Genomic DNA, 26,428 nt, shown 5'->3' on the forward strand with positions numbered 1-26,428 from the left:
AATGAATACATTTTCATAATTAGTTAAAACATGAAAACATTAATGTCATGATTAACACTTGTTTGTTTATTCATATATGTGTGTGTGTTTGTACATATGTTGCATTTAACTTTATATTTCAAGCAAGGTAGTAATAGTCATCTAAACGGTCACTTGATTGTTTAGTATATTGCCAGAAATTATGATTATTATTGATAAAAAATAACTTAAAGATGTTGAGTTTTCTGTTTAAGAAAACTGCTGAATACTCACATTTGAGAAGCTGATACAGGTACAAAAATAGTTTTCTCAATTAAGGGCAATTTCTTTAAATTTACATATTAAATTATATATTTCTTGCCGGACAACTGTAAGATAAAATTACTGGAAATTTTTAACAACAACTAATTCTGTTGTATATAAATGTTCTTCTTCTTCTTCTTCTTCTTATTATTATTATTATTATTAATAATAATAATAATAATAATAATAATAATAATAATAATAATAATAATAATAATAATAATAATAATAATAATAATAATACTATTATTATTGTTATTTCTACACATTTTTTCATAATTATATTTCAGGAATTACAAACTGCATTCACTGTTCTAGTTTATGATGTGTTGATTATTTTCTTGATCAATTTAGTGTTTGTTTTGCAAAATGTAAAAAATGACATATTCTAGAGCTAAAAATTTCTCAATGCTTAATTTAACACGGCAACTTGCTCAACGTGAATTGTTTTATTTATTTAATGTCAAGAAAACATTCTTCTATCCTTCTTCTAATCCTTAAGATGTCTAGTTTTGACCGACCACCTGTCAAAATTCAAAGATATTCAGTTCTATGTCAAAGAAACACACCAAAAAAAATCTTTGTTCGATAAATTTATTAAGCAAATAAATAAAAAACTAACTTCTACCGATTGCAAGCTTAAAAATACACACCAGGGCTTAAATGAACTGCTTATACACTGAAATAGGCTTAGCTTAGCTTAGCTTAGTTTAACATAAAGGCTGCCCTCTAAACTCTAAAAAGTGAGATGTTGAAGTGCTGAAAAGTGGATTTTATCATCTTTAAACCGAGCCAGTTTAGTTGTTTCCTTCATTTTACAGACTTTATGCTAAGCTAATCTCATCTTAACTCTACACTAACAAGTAAAAGAGCAAATCTTATTACTTTCATTTAAAAATGCTGTTGTTTTTCTTCATCATAGGTGGTGTTAATCTGTGATTCCAAACATCAGCACTGTTCAGGGAGAATAAACAGATGCTGTGTATTTTCTTGATACAACCACCAGATGGCATCAGAGTAAGCATTTTGTTTGTTTTGCTGCAGTATTCTGCTGTCAGAAATACTCACTACAGCTTCTAATGTGGATCAATCTGCTGCTGAAAATAGTCCTTAAACGCAACACAATTTGCTCTTGTGTGTTTGATTGAAAATTCCAGCGAACAGCTGTTTGAAATGAGATATTCTTGAGGGATTTTGTGTAGAAACAGGAGAATATTATGCCCTAAACATCCTAGACATTGCTGCCCGGAGAAAAGCTCCTAAAAGGCTGTTTGACGGCGATTTTATGTGAGGTTTATCTCATCTCATCTCATTTGATGTTGTCTTATCTTATTTTATCTCATTTTAACTTATTTCATCTTGTTTTATCTCATTTCATTGTATTTTATCTCATCATTCTCACCTTATATTATCTCATCTCATCTTTTTTCAATCTTGCTTCATCTTGTCTCATCTTGTCTGATTTTGTCTTATTTAATTTCAGCTTATCTTGTTCAAACTTGTTACATTTCATCTTATTTTATCTCATTTCATTGTATTTTATCTTATCTTATTTCCTCTTATCTCCTCTCCACTCATCTCATCTTGTCTCATGTAATTTTACATCTCATCTTATTTTTTCTCAGCTCATCGTAATTTATCTCATTTCATCCTATTTTATCTTATTTCATCTTATCTCATCTCCACTCATCTCATCTAGTCTCGTTATTTTATCTCATCTAATTTTATCTCATTTCATATCATTTCATATTTTATCTCATCGTATCTTATTTTCTTATCTCATTTCCTCTCATATTTCATCTTGCCTTATCTCATCTCATGTATTTTAAATCTCATTTCTTCTTAAGCTTCCTTTTCTCATTTCATCTTATCTATTTTATCTCATCCTATGTAACGTTTGTCATCTCCTCTTATCGTATTTTATCTTATCTCATTTTTATCTTATCTCAACTCATTTTATTTAATCTTAGTTTTTAAATCTCGATTTATCGTATTTTATCTCATCTAATCTCATCTAATTTATCTCATCATACGTAACGTTATCACATCTCATCTTATTTTATCTTATCTCATTCAATTTGATCACATTTCATCTTTTTTATCTCATCTCATCTTATTTCATCGTATTTTGTCTCCTCTTATTTTATCTCATCTTATCTTATTTCATCTTATCTCCTCTACTTTCATGTCATCTTATCTTATGTACCTGTATTGTAACTGTATCTCGTTTCATCTTGTCTCATCTAGTCTCATCTGTTTTTCATTTCATCTCTTTTTAAGTTTTCGTATCTCATGTATTTTTGTAATGTAATGTTATCTCATCTCATTTCTCATCTCATTTATTTCATCTCATCTTGTTATCTCAGCTGATCTCATCTCATCTTTTTTTTTAAATCTCATTTAATCTTATTTTATCTCATTTTATTTTATCTCATCTTTTTAAAATCTCATTTCAATTACAATATGTCAATATAATGTGCAATATTTCATATTTGAGGGGGTTTTGTTTCGAAACAGGAGAATAATATGCTCTAAACATCACTACATTTTGTAACTGAGCTGCCTTCCTGCTTGGAGAAAAGCTCCTAAAAATGCTGTCTGACGGTGATGTGAAGCTGCTAGCTGGTGGAGCTGATGGAGTTGGAGCTTGACTTGTGGATGCTGACTTTCTTGCGGGTTTTGTCGGTGCAGCGCTCCAGGATGAGCTCCGGACTCGGCCGTGGAGGGACGACCGGAGCCTCCTTCTTCAGCTCGCCCTCAGAGCTGGAGCCGGACTGCTCGGGGATGTTATCTGTCGGACAGAAATGGCATCCGGTCATATCTGCACTCAGAGCTGTTTTTGAGACATTTAGATTTAAACTCGCCACCTCAAATCTGCAAATGTTTCTCCTCAACTATCTCTGATTTGCTTGAAATTTTAACCCCATAATTGAATGATATTTATAAAGATATCTGTGAAATTTTAGCTTGATATAATATACACTTTTTTTCCATAAAATATTTAAAAAATTGCCCACTTTCAGCACTTTCTTTGCACATTTAAATTTGAGGCTGTTTGAACAACGACGTGAGATGGAATAACCCCAGTGTGATCCGTTACCTTGGTTCTTCCTCTCCCTCAGCGGCGACTTCCCAGAGTTCTTGGAGTTCCTGAGTGGCTCGGCGAGGCGTCCGGCTTTGTGCTGCAGGTATCGGCGGCTGTTCCGTCGGTAGGCGTCCTGGCTGAGACGCTGGCGAGCCTTGCTGTGGATGCTCTTGGCGTTTCTGATGGTGGACCTGAGGCAGAAACGCACAGAGGAGGTCTGGTGAGTCGAACTGGAACAAATCACAAACTTTGCCTACAAAACAGTCAAACTCACTCATCGGTGCATTATCTGTGCATTATCAGTGTTTTATATATTTAGCAACATCAACACTCATAGAAGAATGTGTGCAATACTAAGATATGACATAAAGAAAAACCCAGTGCAATAACTCTATTCACCATATTCAGAGGGATTTGTGCAATCTGTACATGATCAACAGTACTTATTTCCTGTTATTTTTACTGATTTTGAACTCTTAACTTTTGCTGCTGTGACCCTGGAAATTCGGGATTAATGAAAAATGTATCTCATCTCATTTTCTTATCTCATCTCATCTCATCATATTTTATCTGATCTTACTGTACCTCATCTTTTCTTTAAATCTAATATTATCTTATTTTATTTAATCTCCACTCACCTTATTTTGTCTCATCTCATCTTGTCTTATTCTATTTATCTCATCTTATCTTATATTAGTTTATCTCGTTTCCTCTTATTGTATCTCATCTCACCTTATTTTATTTCATCATATTTTATCTTAATGTAGCTCATCTTTTTAAAATCTTATATTATTTAATTTTATTTCATCTCATCTTATTTTTCTCGTCTCATCTTATCTCACCTTGTCTTGCCTTATTCTTTTTATCTTATCTTATATTATTTTATCTCATCTCATCTCATCTTATTTCTTCTCATCTCATTTTATCTTATCTTATCTTACTGTATCTCATCTTGTATCAAAAATCTCATTTTATCTTATTTAATCTCACCTTATCTTATTTTGTCTAATCTTGTTTTATTTTATCTTATTTTGTCTTGTCTTGTTCGACTTATCTTATCTCATCTCATCTTATTTTATCTCGTCTCATCTCATCTTGTCTCCTCTCATCTTATTTTATTGTATTTTATGTTATGTCTCGTCTTATCTTTTTTAATCTTTTATTATCTCATCTTATTTAATCTCATCTCATTTTACGTTATTTTGTCTTATCTCATCTAATCTTGTCTGATTTTATGTTATATTATTTTTTCTCTATGTCATCTTATTTCATGTCATCTAATCTCATCTGTTGATCTCATCTCACCTTATCTTCTGTTGTTTTAGCTAATTTCATCTTATCTTATTTTATCAAATACCATCTTTTTCAGGTGTAATATTTTATAATCGTGTGTGATATCTTAATTTTGTTTGCACTATATCTTTATCATGTGTAATATTGTAACTTCATGTGGAAAGGACAGCATATCTGAAAGACGCTTTACTGAGCCTGTGTCTGAAAATATACACAGCTAAAACTCAAAAGATGCAGCTGAAATCTGTAGATTTCTTCTGTAGAAGTTGGGCAGCCTGAAAATGAGATGAGCTATTTTTGTGGTCAATAATACAAACAGAAGTGGAGCCATTAGATCCATAATAGGAGAGAAATTCACAGCCGCCTGTAGCGAGGAGAAATGAAATCAGCTGTGGTGCAACAGAATTTCCTTTTAATGTGAAGTGATGCAATAAAACACCAGAGTGACAACATGGGGAGTACGTGCAAACCTGCACATCAGTGGAAAATGTACATTTTAGAAAGAAGATATGAAAAAAACCTTTTTAGTTGTGTTAATTCTTTGCTTCAGCTACTTTACAGTGTCAATCAGAGGGCCAGTAAGAGTTTTTAAAGGCTGCAGCTGCTAAGATGAGCAGTTTAAAGTGATTTAGAGGTATGAAATGACAGTGTACATCAGAATAAAATATGAACAGACCTGCGAGGTGGTGGCTTCTGTCCCCTCAGGTTCATCCTCTCGGTGTCATATTTCTCTCTTTTGCCCCCCTTCTGCAGGAACATGGAGGGGAAATGACCCGTCTCCTCCCCTTTCCTGTGCAAAAAAAGCTAAAATTAGCTTCGTTTCTCTTAATATGGGTGCATTACACATGTAGAAGAGACATAAAACTGTTTATACACTAACATAGATGACTGAATTTTCAGGGGGGAGGTCTTGGATTCAGGTTTGAGTAAAATCTGGCATTTCCACCAAAACTTAAAGCGGAAAAAAGAACAAATTGTTGGGTAAAAATTCACCAGAATGAAGAAAATTGTGTCTCCCCCTTGATGTTTAAAGGGATAGTTCGGGATTTTTGACATGAATCTCTATGGCATCCCTATCATTAGTAACGTACACTCTCACTGTCTTACCCCCGACAGTGTCCCGTGAGTCGAGTTCTGGTCCGGTTCTGGTCGCGGCGAAAGTAGTCCGGCAGGTTTCCAGGGTCACTTAAATAAAACGTATTTCTTCTAAAAACAGCATGTGTTCAAAAGAGTGATTTATTTGCATCACAAAACCCATTTCCATGAAAAAGTCACACCACGTAATCACTTGGCACTACTTCCTGTCCCGTCGTATCAATGCGCGCTGTCCTCCAGGCAGCGCGCATTGATTGCGCATGTGTGGTTGATATCAACACATGTACGCAGCAGTCAGCTGGAGGACAGCGCGCATTGATACGACGGGACAGGAAGTAGTGCCAAGTGATTACGTGGTGTGACTTTTTCGTGGAAATGGGTTTTGTGATGCAAATAAATCACTCTTTTGAACACATGCTGTTTTTAGAAGAAATACGTTTTATTTAAGTGACCCTGGAAACCTGCCGGACTACTTTCGCCGCGACCAGAACCGGACCAGAACTCGACTCACGGGACACTGTCGGGGGTAAGACAGTGAGAGTGTACGTTACTAATGATAGGGATGCCATAGAGATTCATGTCAAAAATCCCGAACTATCCCTTTAAATGAAAGGGACTATGCTTACGCAGGTTTTTGCAGCTACAATTTAGTGAAAGGTGTCAGTAAATCCAATGATAAGCAGCAAAAAGGAGCTGTTCATAGCTGATTCAGAGTTCTTAATTTTCCAAAATGTCAACAAATACAGGCTTAAAAACTAACTTCAAGTTGGAATCCACAGTGGAATTCACTTTACAAACATGTTTCAGTGCTGTCTCCAAAAAACAACACCGCTATGCATTTTCAATCATGTTTTGAAAGCTGCTAAAAGGCTGTATAATGGTGATTTTATCAGTGAAATTTATCTCATTTTATCTCATTTTATCTTATCTCATCTCATGTTACTTCATTGCACCTTATCTGAACTTATTTTTGTCATCTAATCTCATCTTATTTTAATCTCATCACATCTTATCATATTTCATCTAATCTAATCTCATTTATCATATTTCATCTAATCAAATCTCATCATCTCATCTCATTTATCTCATCATATCTGATCACATCTTATTTCATATATCATATTTCATCTTATCTCATTTAATCTTATTTAATCTCATCTTTTCTCATCTCGTGCTATTTCATTTTGCCTCATGATAACTCATCATATCTCATCTGAACTTATTTTTCTCATCCAATCTCATCTCATCTTATGTCATCTCATCTTATTTCATCTTATTACATTTCATCTAACCTAATCTCATCTTATGTCATATCTTATTTCATCTCATCTTTTCTCATCTCGTGTTTTTATCTCACCTTATGATACCACATCGCATCTTATCTGAACTTTTTTTCCCTCTAATCTCATCTAATCACATCTTATTTTATTTCATCTTATCTCATCACATCTTATCTTTTTCATTTTATATTTTATCTTACCTCATCTCATCACATCTTATCTCATCTTATTCTATCTCATCTCATTTTTTATATCTTGTATTATTTTATATCATCGTATTTTATCTCATCTCATCATTATGTCATCTCAGAAATTACACCTCTATGTAGCTGAACTGCACTCTCAATTATGTTTTGAAAGCAAACGTAGGACAAACGTTGTGCCCTCTGAGGTGGTGTCGATCATACCTGACAACCCACCAGCCGTCCAGCAGCTTGTGAATGACCTCCACAGTTTCACCGAGCTCCAGAGAAATCTCATCCTCCTGCTCAGCCTGGTAGGCTTGGACGGTGACGTGCAGCTCACCTGCAGATATATGCAGCACTCTAAATAAATATAAACGCAAGGAAAGAGACCAGATCAGCGACGTGACAAAACTGCGCTCACCTTCGTAGTTGGGCTCGGCCTCCTCGGCCTCCTCCGGTCCGTCCAGAGGCTCCAGGTAGGACGCAGGAATCCAGCCTCGTTTGGACTCGAGCTGGCAGAACCACCAGCCTGAACGCAAAGACAGAACCACAGCAGCTCAGCACCAAAGCAAACTAACAATAAATAGGTATTAAGGAAAATATAGGAAATAAGGAAAACAAATCTTCTCCACGTCTCAGTTCTCCTCAGACTGCATCAGGTTGTGCTTCAGGATTTCTCTAGACTTTGTTCATTTCTTTTTATCTTCTACCTTTACAAGCCTTCCAGAAGCATCCCCACATCATCATGCTGCCACCACCATGCTTCACATCATGATGCTACCACCACCATGCTTCACATCATGATGCTGCCACCACCATGCTTCATATCATGATGCTGCCACCACCATACTTCACATCATGATGCTACCACCACCATGCTTCACATCATGATGCTACCACCACCGTGCTTCACATCATGATGCTACCACCACCGTGCTTCACATCATGATGCTGCCACCACCGTGCTTCACATCATGATGCTACCACCACCGTGCTTCACATCATGATGCTGCCACCACCGTGCTTCACATCATGATGCTGCCACCACCGTGCTTCACATCATGATGCTGCCACCACCGTGCTTCACATCATGATGCTGCCACCACCATGCTTCACATCATGATGCTGCCACCACCGTGCTTCACATCATGATGCTGCCACCACCATGCTTCATGTCATGATGCTGCCACCACCATGCTTCACATCATGATGCTGCCACCACCGTGCTTCACATCATGATGCTGCCACCACCGTGCTTCACATCATGATGCAAACTATAATCTAAATGCCTAGTGTTGTCTGGTTTAGCTTTTGTTTCTCTTAAGATTTGAAAAATCCTTTTAAAAATGAGTACATTTGTTATGGTTACTGTATTATCTTGATCCAGAAAATGTGAACTTGCTACTTTGCATTGTTTGTTGATCTTAAATGGTTGCAGAGCAGCAGACGGAAGGACAAATAATCATTTTCCACTCGAGCCACATGTGACATGTTTGTGATTTTAACATGATTTTCTCACTTAATTTTCTGCTTACCGTTCTGATTTTTCTCCACAATCTCCACCAGGTCGCCAGTGTGCAGGTTGATCTCGTGTTTGGATGTCTTTTCAAAGTCTGCGACCACTCTGTAGGTGTCCAGGATGATGGGGCCGGATATCTCTGAAAGGTAAAACACGAGTGTCTCTTTTAATTTCAGACAACGTGTGGACAATCTGAGCTGCTAAATTACTTGTAGCTGAAAGTAAAGCCAAGTTTATGGATGTTATTAGTTTGCAGAGGAATGTACTCATCTTACAGGATATTAAACACAGTTATACATGTAGGTTTGAATAACCAAAGGTGTTTGAATAGTTTAGTAAAGTCTGTTTTATGTATGCAGCCCAGTACCACAAAGTTCAGTTGTGCTTGTCATCCACTGATAAGCTCAGAAAAAGGCTGTTTGATGGTGTAAATTTATCTCATCTCATCTTATCTCATCTAATCGTATTTTATATCATCTTATCTCAGGTCATCTTATTTTTTGTCTTGTCTAATCTGATCTTAGTTCATCTTTTTTCATCTCACCTAATCTCATGTCATCTTATTTGATCTCATCTCATCCTATTTTATCTGATCTTATCTCATCTCAACATATTATTGTCTCATCTCATCTTATTTGATCTCATCTCAGCTGATCTTAGATTATCTTTTCTCATCTCATCTAATCTCATGTTTTCTGTTTCTATCTCATTTCATCTTATCTCATTTGATTTCATCTAACTTTATCCCGCTTTATCTCATTTCATCTTATTTTTATCTCATCCTATCTGATCTTGGATTATCTTTTATCAGTTTATCTAACCTCATGTCATCTTATTTTATCTAATCTTATTTGATTTTGTCACCTTATTTTATCTCATTTTATTTCATCTCATCTTATTTTATCTTGTTTTATTTTTTAATCTCATCTCATATTTTTTTTAATATCCTCTCACCTCATTTTATCTCATCTAATATTAGCTTACCATTTCACATCTCAACTAATCTCATCTTATTTTAGCTTAACTTCTTTTTCTCATCTCACCTATAAGGAAAGACTTCTTACAGGAAAAACCCCTTTTCCAGGTTTGATGACTGCATGTGCAGAACAACACAAAGTTTTAGATTGTGAACATATAAAGAATCAGAGGCTAAATAGTTAATTTTACATGAATTTCATCTTAAATGACTCTTACCCGATGCGACGCCTCTGTTCAGCTCCCTGGACACCACAAACGTCTCATTTCTTTTTAGCCTGAAGAGAAAATTATCATTTTAAAAAAAACATTCTGCATAGTAATTTACACTTTGTGTTTGCTTATAATGGAAGCAGAGGTCTGTGTGAAGCACTGACGTGTTCGGTGCCGGCGGGTTCTCGTCCTCCGGTCGGACCTTGAAGAAGTTGCAGAGGAGTTTGCAGCGGGAGATGTGAGGCGGCAGGTTGACCAATGAGTGGCAGTACTCAGCCAGCGTGGTCTTCCTGGTTTCTCTCGACTTCTGGCTGTCCACCCACTTCGGAGCTGAACACACAAACACAAACAGTCGAGACCGATTTCAGTTTTAACAAAAACACAAAAAGACGCCCCGTGACTCGGTGCTTTTTTGAGTTTTGGTGCATGCAGACACAGCAGATATTTCAAAACATGATGGTAAAAAACATAGAGTACAATATCGGAGCACTATTTGATATAGAAGCCATCCCTCATGCAGAAAAATACCATAAAATATTCAAAAATATTTAACTACAAGACAAAGCAAGTGAGGATTCTTGTGACATCACATGCAGGAATAGTTTAGTCGTGCACTGGTTAAGTTTGAGATTTCATTTACATCACAATTCTTATTTCAAACGTGGAGAGAAAACTTTCAAAATGCACATTTAGGTGTTTATTTTACTTCACATTGAATATTTTCATCTGTAGATTTCATTATCTTTGAAGTTCGTTTTGGCAAAATTATTATTTTTCCTCAAACTTAAAACTATAAATCTCCACTTTGGCAGCATTTAAATCCACCAGACTTTCTATTTATGTTCTTATTTATGTTCTATAAATTTTCACTGATGGGTTTTATTATTTCTTCATTCACAGGATGACATTTTATTCCTAAAAATGTGGTGAAAATGCATTTTTTCCCCCAGTCGATTCATGAGAGATCCCAAATTGCCTCTTGAAAAATTTTTCCTCTAATGTGCAAAAAAATTAAACATGAATTTTGAAGCTGTTTGTATTGAAAGTTTAGATTTCTGTCTGTAAATAAATTCAAAAAAGAGAGTTTTTAATGAGACTGTGACTCATCTGCATATTTAAAAATAAAATAAATATTAAAAAAAACTTCAAAAAATAAATCTTCTTAACGTGAACAATCAGTTGGGATTGTTTTGTTTCGATATCTAGGAGTTAAAATTTTACCCTTCAGCCTTTTGAAGCTGCACGATGAAAATACTTTCAGGACAACATGGTGTTTAATGGCCAAAACGTATCCAACAATAAAATAGCGCTTCTTTTGTTGATTTTTTTTTTGTGTCTCCATGACAAAAGTAAAAACTCTGTAAATGAGTCACAAAGACATGCAATTAGTAGATGACCTCATTTTCAATTAATTCAAAATAAAATTGTTAATTTATTCATCAGAGAGGACCCTCTGCAATGTAAAATCTAAATAAATGTCTGAAAATCAACCAGAAATACAGAATAATGTCTATTAAACAAACAGCAGCTATTTCGTCTTCTGATTTGTGTCATAAAAATGGAATATGACAAGCAGTGAATTAAATTTTTGAGAAATTGTTTGGTAGAATGTGCACATATGTTAGAAAAAGTGTAGTATCTGGTATTAAATTAAAAGTACCAACTGATTTATGAGCTTTGTTTAGCATCTTAGTTGTCTAATTGCACAAAAGAGAGCGATTTTGTGCATTCCCTCTTGCCTTCAGGCTGCTGTTTCATCAGGTCTGAGGTTTTGTCTTGCTTCTCCTTCCTCACGTTGCAACAAGCGTTTTGCAATTAAAGTGTCACAAGGGGAATGTGCTAAAGCTGTAGTTCTGTTTTCATGGAAACCGAGCCTCGTCGTCTGAGCAGGAACAGAAAATGATGGTGCAAACACAGACGGATTTCTTTTTGTGACACCTGGCTGCCTGTAAAAACTGAAAGTCAAATGGGAAATGCCCCAAAAATCTCTCCATAAATTTTCCAGTCGCACTTCTGCTTTTTTTCTGACTACAGTCATGGTCGTTCTAATTGTGTCAAACTGCACAGAACATATTTCTGAGTTCTCTGTACTTGTAGCCATGGTTGTTCTGGTTCCACAGAGGTGCAGGACTTTAGATTACAGTGAAAGATGAGCCGGCGGTGATTAAAAATGTTGCACTTGCAAAAAGAGAGAAGTAAATTCACCCACAGTGTTTTATAATCACAGGTGCTTCCTGAAAGAGCATTACAGCATGTAGTGGGGGTTTTAACTGACAAGGTGATGTTTCTTTTAATACTAGTCTGTGGTTTGATGTTCATTTTGACTTCTGCAGCTTGCAGCTATAAGATATAGAATGTTTTCCACTCAACTGGATGTTTTCTACTTGTAATGGTTTAACATTGAATCGAGGTCAATACAATTTGGCTTTTCTTGACAAGACTACACCTTAAAAAAGTCATTCATGTCAAGTTAAAACAGATTTCTACAAAATAACGTCAATTAATTAAAAAGATGAAATGTAAAATAAGTGCCTAAGTATTCACCTCATTTAAAGTGACTCACCTTATTTGACACTGGTGCAGCCAATTAGTGCTAAAAGTCACACAATTAGTTACAATCAAATTATCTAAGGTCAGTGAAGGTGTCTCAGTGATTGTAGTATAAAGACTCCTGTATCTGGAAGGTCCAGTCACTGGTGGATCAGTACTCCTCTATACAACTACACCATGAAGACTAAGAACACTCCAAGAAACTCTGAGAAAAATCATAATTTAGGTGATGATACAAGAAAAATTCTAAGTCACTGAATATCTCTTGGAGTCCAGTTAAATCCATCATTAAGAAATGGAAGGAACATGGAACATGAATAAATCTGACAAGAGCAGGACGTTCTTCAAAACTGAGAGACCAAGCAAGAAAGAGACTAATGAGGGAGGCCACCAAGACACCTATGACTCCTCTGAAGGAGTTACAAGAAAGAGATGAGTGAAGGAGGCCACCAAGACACCCATGACTTCTCTGAAGGAGTTACAAGAAACAGACTAGTGATACAAACAACCTGTTCTTCACTAGTCAACGCTTTATGGGAGAATTCTAAGAAAAAGCCACTGATGAAACAAACTCATATTAAATCTGGACTGGAGTTCATCAGAAGACGTGGAGACTCTGGAGTCAACTGGAAGAAGGTTCTTTGTTCTGATGAGACCAAAGTGGAGCTTTTTGTCCATCAGACTAGACGATTTGTTTGATGGACACCAAACACTGCTCATTATCACAAACACACCATCCCCACTGTGAAGCATGGCGGTGGCAGCATCATGATGTGGGGATGTTCCTCAGCAGCAGGTCCTGGAAGGCTTGTAAAGCTAGAGGGTAAATGAATGCAGCAAAGTCTAGAGAAGTCCCGGAGGACAATCTGATGCAGTCTGAAGAGAACTGAGACTTGAAAAGATTTGTTTTCCATCAAGACGATGAATTGAAGCAAAGATAACAAGAAGAATGTTCTGCAGAGTCAGAGTCCAGACCTCAGACCAACTGAGAATCTGTGGCTGGACTCTGATAGGTCTATTCATGTACGATTCCTGTGTAAGATGAAAGAGCTTGAAGAGTTTTGCAAAGAAAAGGGTAAAATTCCAGATGTTCAGGCTGACTGAGACCAACACGGGTTCAATACTGTAACTGCAGCCAAAGATGCATCTACTAGACACTGGTTAGAGGGGGGTGAATATTTCAGCAATCACATAATTTACATTTGACATCACTTTGTAGACATGTGTTTTCAATTTGAGATGAAAGAGTCTTTTTGGTCAATTCTTACCTAAAAACAAGCTAAATTTTACCAGGATTCAATATTATAAGTAAAAAAAGAGGAAAACTTAGAAAAGTGTGAATTCACCCCAAAATGAAGAAATCAGTTCATATTCTAACCTGGTAATGAAGGGATGATTCTGTCCTTCCTTTCTATTTGACCGGCCTCGATGGGAAACATCTCCTTCAGCGATTTCTGTCACAAACACAGAAAACATTTCTGATTCTATTAACTGCACTTTATTTACGGGAGGCATCTGAATGATTTTGTGGGAACTCACGTGGAAAGTGTGAATCTCAGGATACGTCCTGTAGATGAGTTTCTCTGCGAGGTCGCTCCATTTCACCATCAGCATGTACACCTGCAAACACAGGTCAGCGTTTCAAACAACAAAATCAACCATTTTTAAAGACTAAATCCCCAATTTGCCGCATTGCCTCTTAGCGCTTGAAGTTATGTTAAAAAAACAGCTCTAAATGTAAAGATTTTTTGGAGAATCTGGAGTGTTTTGAGCAGAAATTGTGGCTGACAAGTAGAAGTTTTTAGCCTTACATAGTGCTGACTCGGGAAGAAGCGTTTCTCGAAGCCCAGCATCTCCACATGCCTGACGTAGATCTCCATGCTGAGATGCAGCAAAGTCCAACTGATCGAAAACACACCAGAGACGAGGCTTAAATACTCTGAGTGTGTCGTCGATGTGCCGCAAGAGCTGAGTTCCTCTTTTCATGTCTGTGGAAGTTGTTTAGCTTCATCGCACAAAAAAAGAAACAAGGAAATACAGTTGCTTTCACCTGTCAACTGTAAAATGGATGCTAATGATTCCAATAATTCAATCAGGAAGCGAGGAAATGCACACTGAAGAAAGCGTTTTATGAAGAGATTATAAACACAGGAATGATTCGATTTTGATATAATCAAACACAAACAGCAACAAATAAAACACGAGGCACAAAAAGCCTAAGATGGAAGAAGGAGGTGCAGACAAATTGATTGGTTTTGAATTTTTAAACCAGAATCAAAGCTACCACAGATTAAAAACCTGAGTTTTATTCTAGTTTAGTGCGAGGTACAGCTGGGCATCGTCGGCATTACAAGACAGTAAGGACAAATTAACTAAACCTGAGCTTAAAATAGCAGTATTTCATCATAATCACTTTATTCTATGTGCCTCACTTTTTAAAAAATAAGCAATTTCCACCAAATCCTGTACTTTTTTGAATGTGTGACAACATGTCCGTAAAATCCCAGAATTATGGTTACAGGTATTATAATTCGGAGAATAGACTCCAAAGAAAGCCTATTCAGACATCAGCCATAACATCCAAACCACTTGCAGAGGTGCTACTCAGGAACTCTTAAGATGTCTGGTACCGAGATGCTGCCTTAAAATGGCCGACAAGTTCGTACAGTTAAAAACAACCTATCGTTTAGTTGGGTGGAATATGTCAAAGTAGCCACACGAATGCAAGGACCAAAGATTTCTAAGCAGAACCCTGCCTTGTAACAAGATAATCAGTGGTTTTTAATGTTCTATATGATATATATATGGGAAATAAAAAGGGGCCCAGTACGGAGCCTTGTGGTACTCCTTTAAAATAAAAAAAAAAAATCATGTGAACTGCAGGCATGTTATTTTACAGATATCGATACATTTTCCTGTTAATTTAGTTATTTGCTATTTTAGACCCAAAATTAGGTTCTAGGGAACATCTACGCCGAAATTTGTCAATTTCATTCACTTTCATTCCTGTGAATTTTTGTATTTTCCCCCTCAAAGTAATGTCTAATCTGGAAAATCCTTTTAAATATCTGCAGAAAAAAAACTCCCACAGCCATAAAACTTTGTGAAGACACAGACTATATGATTTCTAGCAGATCCGAACGACTGACTGGCTCCAGCAGAGGCAACATTTTCAATTAGTTCCTTTAAAATGGAAAAAAGTGAAAAATCTTCAGATGGAGATGATATTGGGACACTACAAAGTGCCTGTACGTGTGTGTATAATATACACATTATATTATTATGTCATCAAGAACCAAAATAGACTTTGGCAATACACAATTTTAACAAAAGGCTACAAAAAATATGTTAAATAAGCACAGTAGGGCCTTAAATGCGAGAGAGAAAGAAAAAAACAAACAGGGAAAAGTAAAAAAAAATGAAAGGAAAAGGACCATAAAATAGATATCCAAGTGTAATAGAACCTAAAGTTTGGGATGATTTTCATATTAATCAACCAAATAGATAGTAAATTCACATTGAAAAGATTATGTCCTTCTTTTTCAAAAACAAACTAACTCTTTCCATCTCACAGATATCATAAATAATGTCAATCCAATCGTCAGTCATCAGTCCAATCATTTCTAAACACATTCTGAACTTAAAATATAAGAAACACTGAATTAAAGGTCAGAAAAATGTCAAAATGTCACAAAACACTTGATTGAGGTGGAAAAAAATGGCCAAAAATGTGACAAAGTGCACTGAAGAAACCTTTGTGACATTAATACAAACTCAAATGCTACATTTCTATTGTGTTTTCTATATTTTCGCACCGTTTTAGTTACTTTATTCGCTGTTTCGTCTATTTGGCCCCAAAACCTGTAAAAGATCAAATGTGAAGAAATGCAGCAAGTCAAGAATTTCCCTCTCAAGTGTTTCTCAATCGTCCCAAAGGGGAAACACCGAGTCGATTTACATGCCGACTCCATCATTTCACACACTTATTATTTCTGTTTTTGTGTCACTCGTGTGGGCTTTCAGCTAAACTTGTGATTTCCAAAATTTTTACAGCAGGGAAAAAAGGAACCAAAACAATGCAAATACAAAACACAAACAAACCCACATGAGTGAACTTCCTCAGCTGCAGCCACATTTAACTGAAAAAATGAAAACCTCCCAGACTGGCATGAGATTTTAGTTTGCAATTAGATCTCTGTTTTTAGTAGAAACCAGTGCTGATGACAACAAAACAATCATCTCAGATCATTTGCTGTGTGTGAAGCTGTTTATATCTGGAGAAAACAGATGACTTCCCTCCATGAGTCACCCAGAGTCACATTACAGTCACTGAAGAAGCTAATGACAAAGAAAACACAGATTACTCATCCATTATTGACGGTGCCGTGAACAAGTATTTGCCCCCCGACAGAAATCTTCTATTTTTGCATATTTCTCACACTCCAGTATTTCCTCAAACTAATATTTATATTAATTATTATACAGAGATAACCCACAAAACACAGTTTTTAAGTGATGGTTTATCAAAGATTTATTGAAAACCGGTATCACCCCTGTGAAAAAGTAATTGCCCCCCTCAACCTAATCACTGGTTTGGCTGCAACAGCTGCAGTTAAATGTTTGTTCCAGCTTGTGATCAGTCTTTTCCATCACCATGGAGGAATTCTGGTCCACTTTGCTCTGTAGAATAGTTTAAATTGATTTTAAAATCACATGATTGTAATCCTACTACAAATCAACCGCTGCGGACCACAGATTTTTTAAAGATTTCATCATACAACGACTGAGCAGCCTTGGCGGAGTACTACGCTCTCTGAGTGCTTTTTGTTGTTGCAAAAGTCATACTTTAATATCAGCAGAATTCCTCCGTGTTAATTCTGATCTGATCAATACAGATTGATTAAATGTTTGATAGAAACACTTTTATTATGTAACGATAAGACAGAAGGCCTCAATCTTACATGTTGACTGTTCATGTACCAACCCAACTAAAAACCATAATCATCCCACCTGTCAGTGAATTATTACAGGGAGGAAGTTACTAGAAACAGCTCTGAAATAACTGAACAGTTAACTTCAAATAATGAACCTGACTTAACAGTTTTCTTCTCTTTATATGATGGAGTTGTGATAAAATGCTAGAATCAAAAGCAGTGAAACAGCGCCCCCAAAATCTTTTCTAAAAGAATGACATAATATTTCAGTTTTATTGTTTCGTTAGCAATGAATAACATTACATAACAGGAAATAGCATTTATATTTTACTTTTCATGGCAGTTTGCAGGTTCAAACACTCAGCGCTTCAAAAGAAAAGCAACATCAGAGAAACTGTCTTGTGATTTCCTCTCTGGGTTTAAAAACAAGCCTCTGTGTGGGTTTTCGTGGACGAGTGGTTAAGGCGATGGACTAGAAATCCACTGGGGTCTCCCTGTGCAGGTTTGAATCCTGCCAACAATGAGGGAATCTTTTGGAATGCAGCAAATCAGGAAGTAGGTCACGAGCATCTAAAATCTTCTACAAACTTTGAGCACTGATAAGAAAGAACATGGAAGCTTCACATCCACAACTATGATGAGTTAAGAATCAGAACCTCCCATTTGGACTGTTTGAGGAAGTCAGAGCTGCAGAAAACTCCCTTTGAATCCAGTAATCTCAGTGGAACCAGTTTGTGGCAGAATTCAACAAAGCTGGTGTCTTCTCAATAAAAATCAGGCGGCATCATTTTACAACATTCCTGTTTCTTTGTACCAGACAGGAAAGATGTTTACTTCTGCTCTCAGGTTGGATGTTTTAACATGGAGGTCTGTGAGGATTGATTGTTTCTGGATCCAACCTCAAGTGGAGTTTCCTTAGTGAGTGTTTATAGAGCAGTGTTTTTGTTTGTTTGTTTTTTAATTTAGTGATTATTCTCTGTGACATTCTGAGTTCAAGTATTTACAGAAGAAGACATTTAAAAACATGGAAGGTTTAGGAACATGAAACCATTAAAATCAACCCAAAGGTAAACAAATGAAAGAGCGAGAGCACAAATGCAGAGGTAATTATAAACAATGCGTTATAAATAAGTAAAAGAGCTACACCCATGTAAAGCAGACCAAAATTCAGAGCAGCAAATTACCACACACACACACACACACACACACACACACACACACACACACACACACACACACACACACACACACACACACACATATACAAACGTCCAATGTTGGTTGACTATTGAATTAATGAACAGACATATACATGTACTTAAACAACTAAAATGTTTATTTTTCATCTATGTGATTTTCATCTGTCTACTACATTAACAGACTAATGCAAGCTGAAAGTGCAATTATCAGCTAGTCAACATTTTATGGCTGTTTGTAAACTCAAGCAATTTCTGCTAAAATGAGAAACAAAGCATCTTTGGCAACGTAAACAGACCAACAGCTTAATAAAAAGTGCCATTTCTACCGTTGAAAATGGTAAATAGCAAAATATGAACAGCTTGAGTATATGCCGTAACAGTTTGAGAAACATTTGAAGGCTTTATAACAGCAAACCTATTGACCTCACAACACCTCTAAGGCTATTCCTTCTCTTTAAGCCAGTTAGTGAGACAAACTAGCTTGTTGACATTTTCAGCGCTCAGGGCTGCACTTTTCTTTTGAATTATGTTTCCTGCTAGTGAGAAAAGCCTCTCACAGGACACAGAAGTGTCAGGGCTTACCAGAAACTTTCAGGCTTGGACAGACAGCTGTGGATGAGCTGCTGCATGAGGTGACCACCACTGCAGTGGACATTCTGTCTCACTGATTGTATGGTCAGCTCTGTAGAGGCTCAGAGCACAGTTAGGCCCCACATCGTCATCACAGTCTGAAGAAAACAGCAGGAGGCGTCTCCTCTTTGGTGACTCCTCTGTGGGTTCTGGAGTAGCTCTGCTGGATTCTTCCTGCAGCAGTGCATCAAGGCTGGTCCATAACCTTCTCGCTCTCCTCTTGGTAGACACTTTAAATCCTTAAAGCGTGGGTCAAGGGCTGTAGCCAGCTTGAGCCACTGATGGTTGAGTGTAGCTTGGCGTTCAGATAGGTCCTTCATGAAAGCAGTCTTGAATCTCACCATGTAGGATGAGTCCTCCTCCATGACCTTCATGGTGCTGCTCAGGTGGCAGAGAGCCATTAACACCACAGAACATGAGACATAAGTAAGCTCAGTCACATATCTGCAGTAAATCATTTTTATAAGTGATTTTTAATTATTTTACTAATTAGCAGTCAACTTAAAAAAGCTTTTCAAAGGTATGATAACTAGCAATAAATCCCATTAATAAAATAGTTCAGTTTCCCTGCATGGTTCCAGGACAGTCACTAGCTTCTCCAGTTTTGTCCACTCTGCTGTAGTCAGCATCGCCAGTTTGTGCTTCTGTCTGCCAAGAGTAGCTTTGACAGCCTCTTGGTTCTTTAGGAGATGTGAGATCATATCCAGCATTGAATTCCATCTTGTGGGCACATCTTGTATCAGTGGCTCTTTCTCTTGTCCAAGTGCTGTTTGCTCCTGGTGTAGTTCCTCTGTATTGGCTGGGCTAAGCTGAAAGTGACCCACTATCTTGTGACACTTTGCCAACACATCACTAAATCCACAGTTGCCAAGGTAAACAGTAATGGTTCTCTGCAAAATGTGAGCAACACAGAGCATGTGCTGGAACGGCAGCTGTCTTGCTGCAGCCATCATGGTTCCAGTCTGTTCCAATCGTGGTGACCTTTTGTTCAATTTCCCAGGCCTCTGCCACAGCAAGAAACTGCTCTGTGCAGTTTACAGCGTAGTGCCTGGTGTTTGTCTTCTGTACTGTTAAGACGAAAGACTGAAGACGCCCTTCCTGGTCTGTGGCAATAATAGTGTGTGCAGTAAGACCAACGTAATTAGACTTGCTGACCAAGGTCCAGTGATCCCTGGTCAGAGCGACACATTCAGCGTTCTTCAATAAGTTCACTTCAGTCTGTTTTTTGGTGTCATAAAGCTGCTTGGTTTTACTTGAAAATGTCTTTCTGCACAGTAGTTCATAAACTGGGTCAGACGACGCTATTTGTAGCAACTTTTCCAGTCCCTTATCGTGCACAACCAAAAGTGGTCTACAGTCCACTGCAATCCATTTCGCCAGAGAGTTTGTTAATTTTTCAGACATAGCGTTACTTATTTTGGCTCTGAACCCTGTCATCTGGTCAATCGTGGACTGGCTACACCATTTGCGTGTACCAGAACCGTCACAGCTAACGTTACCTCTGGTGTCCATGTTCGCCGTGACATGTTTGGCATTAAGGTGATTCCGTAGCCTTGAACTGCTGCAGTGGTAAGAAAATTCGTTGTTGCACAGTCTGCATACAACCACGTTTTTTTCCAAGCTGCCATCTGTGAGTTTTTTATACTAAAACTTTCCTCTCAACAAGCTCAGTGCGGCCTCGTCTTCCATCACATCTTACCAAACTTTATTATGTGTGTGTTGACAGTACATCCTGTGAATCTTCTTCACGGCTGCAAACAGACTTTAGGTTCATTACTGCCACCTACTGGGCTGGAGTGTGCATCAGAGTTACTGGTGAGACAGAAACTAGGGAACTGAGGAAAGTGCAATTAATTGCGTTATTTGTTTTAACGCGTTATTTTTTTCTGTAATTAATTAATCGAAATTAATCCCACAGAAACAACATTTCTGTTTCTTTGTACCAGGCAGGATTAATCCCAGCCCTAATACATATATATATATATATATATATATGTGTGTGTGTGTGTGTGTGTGTGTGTGTGTGTGTGTGTGTGTGTGTGTGTGTGTGTGTGTGTGTGTGGGTGTGTGTGTAGGTGCGTGTGTGTGTGTGTGTGTGTGTGTGGGTGTGTGTAGGTGTGTGTGTGTAGGTGTGTGTGTGTGTGTGTTTGTGTGTCCAGGCGGTTAGCTGGACGGTCTGCTCCCTCTAGTGGCAGCTAGAACTCACTGCAGACCCAGCAGGAGGTGTTGGTGTTATTACCGGGATGACTTAGCACATATATATATATATATATATATATATATATATATATATATATATATATATATATATATATATATATATATATATATATGCTCACTATAACACTTTGCTCATGTTAAAGTGAGCAAAAAGTCACTAACATTTTGCTTTGAGCAAATGTTAAAGTGATGCCCACCTCAGGCCCACTGAATTGCAGATTATAGAAATACAGAAAGAAAACTCCTTTGTTGAAATTGATGTTTTTGAAGGAGAATATTCCTAAACTTGTATTGTATTTTGTCCTTCAGCTTGAAATAGTGAATGACTTTAGGTGGCTTAATTTGTTAGGTATCTCATTTTATATAGCCTAATAATAACAAATGCGTTGATTGGATGTTGTCAAGTTCAGAAGTATGTTATGCATTTTGTAGTAACCACACTAGTCATTGGAAAATGTCAATTTGTTTTATATATATATATATATATATATATATATATATATATATATATATATATATATATATATATATATATATATATATATATATATATATATTAGTGGTGGGATGCGATTAAAAACATCTAATTAATTACAGGCGTAATTAATCAATCGCAATTAATCGCATTTTTGTCAAATAGCAATATTGACACAATAAATAATTATTTTCAGTTCAAATAAATTTTGGTTGACAGTTGAATAGTTCAATGAATAGACATATATGTGTAATTTAAAATTTATAACATTAATACAATTTTAAATTGGGACATAAAGAAAAAAAGTGATTTGGATGATTTAAAGCCTGGATTTAGTTTGTTTTTTTCCACTGTATGGCACATAACATGAGCATAAGTAGTTCAAGGACCTTCAGAAAGTTGAAAATCCACAGATTCATTCTGTTTTCATAGTTTTTGGCTCTGATAAATGGTGTCATTTTGATGGGGTTTTTTTGGAATGTAAATTTTTATTTAGAAACAAAAATATTTTTTCATAAACTACAAGTTTAGAATTAAGTCATTAAAAGACAAACATTTTTGTGGTTTAACTTATTACACTGCTGAGGCTCCGCCTCTTTGGTGGAGTAATAACTTCAACCACAAAAATGTTTGTTTCATTTCTATTTATCTGCATTTTTCATCTGACTGCTACATTCACAGATTACTGCAAATCTAAGTGCAATTATAGCGATTTTATTCAACATTTTAAGACTTTTTGTAAACTAAAGCACTTTCAGTGTCTTCTAAAGTGGTCTATTATGGGATGGCTACACCGTTAGCAGGACTGTCGTAGCTAATGTAATGAGAAATAACCATTGCACCGCTGCTGCACCTTATAGTGTAAGGTTTGTTTCTATATGGTGTTTCATGCGCCCCCTTTTTACCTTTGAGCACCTGCCCCTCCAAAGCTCTCTGCATGGTCCTGCAGGAGAGTGTTTGCTGGGACTGTTCAGATGTATATTTGGTGTTGCTTGTCATGATTCCTTGTGGCTGTACATTTACCAGTAGATTAAAAATGTTCTTTGTTTATATGCAAGATGATAGTTGCTGTTCCATGTTTATGTAGTTTTGTATACTTATTGTTGGCTTCTTTCCATTTGTTTCTTGTTTATAGAACTACACACATAGAGATGCATATGTGTAACCTCTGTTAAGAAATAAAGGAGAAACAGGGAACTCCTTGTACTGCATTCTGACTGATGCAGCCCTGGCAGCCACAACTTTTTGACCGGTGAAAATTTATAAAGTCGTTGAATCTGCAAAACAAAACGGATACAGTTCTTTTGTTTTGACTTTTCATTTAAGACTCTCTCTTATTGCATTTTGATCAGATCAAGCATTTGGTCGCAGCGTGGAGGAAAAAAACTTCCTGTTGCCAGGAAGTTGAAAAAAAAAACTCCCTTTGGGACGAGGGTACAGAGGAGGGAGAGAACATGAACTTTGCAGGTTGGTGAGGCCAGGAAAAGCAGATCTAAACGTGCAGCTCCAGATCCAGAGACACCTGCAGAGAGGACCAGACACAAAGTTAGTGACATACAATGGTGGCATCTAACTGTAAGGAGAGGAGATGAGGAGAGGGGAGGTGCTCAGTGCAGCAGCCTGGGTTTGGAGAAAAAACAACCAAGTCTTACATTAAAGTAAATGTAATGTTGAGGCTGTCATTCACATCATCTACATCTCCAGTAAAAACATCCACTGAAATGACTTTATCTGTAAACACATTTCATTTGAGAAGTTTACCTTTGGAGTAATCTGGAGCTTTTCTTACTTCTTCTTGGGTCTGTTTCTTCTTCTTCTTCTCTCTTTGATGTTGGTCTTCTTCTTTCTGTTCTCGGACACGTTTCTTCTGTTGCTAATCGTCTGGAAGCTCCTCCAACTGCTTCTTTGTCTTCTTAGATTCTGAAGTCACAGCATTGGAAGAAAAGAATCATAGACACGTGTGAGATTCACATTCAGTAGTAGTATGTAACAATACACTGTCACCAGGTTCATTGTATTTATATTGGTACCAACCTGCTGGTCATCTGGTTCTTCCTCTTCATGTTCTCTCTGTGACTGTGTAGGATTTTCTCTTTGTACACCGACTTCTTCCTGCAATCCAAACGCATACATGGAAGGTTAACTGATGACTCTAAACTAAATCTACAGTGTTAGTGTGAATGGTTGTCTGTCTCTTTGTGATCGCTCTGAGGTGGACTGGTGACCTGCAGCCCCTGCAACTCTATATAGGATAAAAAGTGCAGCTAATGGATGGATGATGCCCTTAGTTATAGACCACAGCATGCTGAAAATAATGAAACACAATAGAATTAGATTTCTTTGTCGTCTCACCTTTTGTGTCACTATAATAAGCATCCCCTCTTCCACAGTCTGTATTCACATGCTGGGGCTGCTCTTGTCCAGTCTCTTGTCCTGATCTGATTCTTCATTTTACTGGGTGTCTTGCAGAGAGAGCTCTAAAGAGAGCAAAAACAAAGCAAGAAGGTTCATTAAATCACAGATAAATAATTACATTTGAACCATAGAAGTGCATGTGCTCATATTAACATCAAGCATCTAATGAGTCAGTTCACTCCATGGACTCACCTTGTATTAGTCATGCACTGGTCCTGGATCTGGTTCCCATCATCCTGTTCTTCTTAACGACTTTCCTCTCCTCGATGTTCCATCCCTGTTGAAATCATTCAGTGTCCAGGAAGCAGCGATTAAAGAAAACACACGTAGATTGAGTTTTCCATTGATTCTGACAGAACTACATTTTCTCAGTGATATACTAAATATACTGTGGAAACATGCAGTATCTGTGGTTTGATTCTTTCTAAAGTACATGTAAAGTACCAGTGCATTCTGCTCCTTATAAAGTTGTCCTGTTGTCTCATAAGCTGGTGGTCGTCTCTAGGGTCGTCTCTGGTGGACTCGGTTCCTCGTCTTCATGTCCTTGCTGGAGCTGTGTCTCGTCTTTGGGGTCATCCTTCTTTCAGGTTTGAGGCCCAGAGTCGTCAGAACTTGGAGCTGAAAAAAACAATGGGAGAACATGTCAGAACATTTATCACCTCCTATTGAAGATTTAAAAACTTCTTGTATTATGAATATAAAATGTAAACCTAAAACTTACCTTGTCATGGGCCACCGCTGTGGAGCAGCCCGTGAAATCTTCCTCCCCCCTCCCAGTGTGATTCCACTGAACTCTGGTCCTTGTCACTGTGGACTCCACTGTGGGTCCAGGGTGGTACGCAGACACACATATTACTCCCCATCTTGCCCCCTGTGTACATCCCCTGCAACACTCAAGCACATCTTGGTTGGCTGTAGGACAAGCCTCACTCAAGGCAGATGCACATGGAGACACAACCAGATCCTCAGGGGTCTAGCCGATAAACTTGAGTGCAAGAGGGTATCCATCAACGCCCAACGTCTCAACAACTAGGATGTTCACCGACACCAACCATTGTTTGGATGGGTACAAGTCGAGGGTTAGCCTCTCAAACCCTGATCTGACCCCACCGAATGCAGCCAGGGACTGGCATATGCAAGTCGACCTAGATCAGAGGCTCATTTTCCCTCTGGAGATCGCAACAACTACCCTGCAACCAGACCTGGTCTTCTGGTCTAATTCCCACCAGCTCGCCTACATCATAGAACTGACAGTTCCCTGGGAGGACCCATCAAAGAAGCGTATGAGCCTAAGAAGCTGTGCTACTCCAACCTAGCAGCTGAGGCAGAGGACAGAGGCTGGAAGATAAGGGTGTGCCCAGTGGAGGTGGGATGTAGGGGTTTTGTAGCCAACACAACAGCACAACTCCTTAGGGAGGTCGGAGTCAGGGGACAAGCTCACAGAAAAAAGCCATCAAAGAGCTGGCCAGCACCACCGAGAGGACGAGCCACTGGCTGTGGCTGAAGAGGAGTGACACCACCTGGACTGCTAAGAGGAACAGCTAACCTTGGGACACACACCCAGGCTTGATCAACCTGTGGTGGGCCTGCCTCAGCAGAGGGTGTATTGTGATAACTGCCTGAAACACCCCGTGATGCTGAGATACACAACTGACGATGTGTCCCGCTGGTACAACCTCATAGCAGCCATCAAGAACTCCCGAATCAGAAGTGGTGCAAACACCAGGGATTATAACACCTAGTCCTTTTAACAAACCTCCATGACATGCTATCTGCATCCTTCTCACCTTTAGACAGAGCGGAGCTCACTGTGAGGGCGCTATTCCCCCCAGATCCACCCACACCACTGAAAGGCACCCTGACCCGAGTCCCACTGACAAGGACAGAGTTCAGCTGGAATCCCACAGAACACATCCATCCATCCATCTATCCATCCATCCATCCATCCATCCATCCATCCATCCATCCATCCATCCATCCATCCATCCATCTTCTTTTTTTTTTTTTTTTTTTCTTTTTTTTTTTTTTTTTGTCTGCATTTGTTCTCATTGTTTAACTCCACAAAAGGGGAGTCAACA

General features: G+C 37.7%; 1 protein-coding gene and 1 long non-coding RNA gene across 2 annotated transcripts; both read right to left on the reverse strand.

Moving 5' to 3' along the window:
• Positions 1-860: 860 nt before the first annotated feature.
• On the reverse strand, positions 861-14,428 carry LOC129348438 (neutrophil cytosolic factor 1-like). Its single transcript, XM_055008791.1, has 11 exons — positions 14,289-14,428; positions 14,017-14,097; positions 13,856-13,931; positions 10,092-10,257; positions 9,934-9,992; positions 8,756-8,878; positions 7,642-7,749; positions 7,443-7,560; positions 5,337-5,450; positions 3,383-3,558; positions 861-3,073 (listed from the first exon to the last, which is right to left on the reverse strand). The coding sequence occupies exons 1-11, from the start codon at positions 14,355-14,357 to the stop codon at positions 2,901-2,903; spliced, it is 1,263 nt and encodes a 420-aa protein (XP_054864766.1). The 5' UTR covers positions 14,358-14,428; the 3' UTR covers positions 861-2,900.
• Positions 14,429-22,787: 8,359 nt separating this feature from the next.
• Positions 22,788-26,065, reverse strand: LOC129348437 (uncharacterized). Its single transcript, XR_008600970.1, has 7 exons — positions 25,072-26,065; positions 24,795-24,968; positions 24,543-24,627; positions 24,288-24,412; positions 23,970-24,047; positions 23,697-23,855; positions 22,788-23,457 (listed from the first exon to the last, which is right to left on the reverse strand). It is a non-coding gene; the product is annotated as an uncharacterized LOC129348437 (long non-coding RNA).
• Between the last annotated feature and the right edge of the window lie 363 nt (positions 26,066-26,428).

This window comes from Amphiprion ocellaris, unplaced genomic scaffold (genome assembly GCF_022539595.1).
Source record: "Amphiprion ocellaris isolate individual 3 ecotype Okinawa unplaced genomic scaffold, ASM2253959v1 Aocel_unscaffolded204, whole genome shotgun sequence".
In the NCBI taxonomy this organism is placed as follows: Eukaryota; Metazoa; Chordata; class Actinopteri; family Pomacentridae; genus Amphiprion; species Amphiprion ocellaris.

Bases quoted from the DNA above. Each gene is read 5' to 3' on its own strand.
- LOC129348438 (XM_055008791.1), bottom strand. From the start codon at position 14,357: ATGGAGATCTACGTCAGGCATGTGGAGATGCTGGGCTTCGAGAAACGC. The intron at 13,932-14,016 runs GTGAGTTCCCAC...TGTTTGTGACAG, and splicing joins CTGAGATTCACACTTTCCAC to AAATCGCTGAAGGAGATGTT. The intron at 10,258-13,855 runs GTTAGAATATGA...TTGTGTGTTCAG, and splicing joins AATCATCCCTTCATTACCAG to CTCCGAAGTGGGTGGACAGC.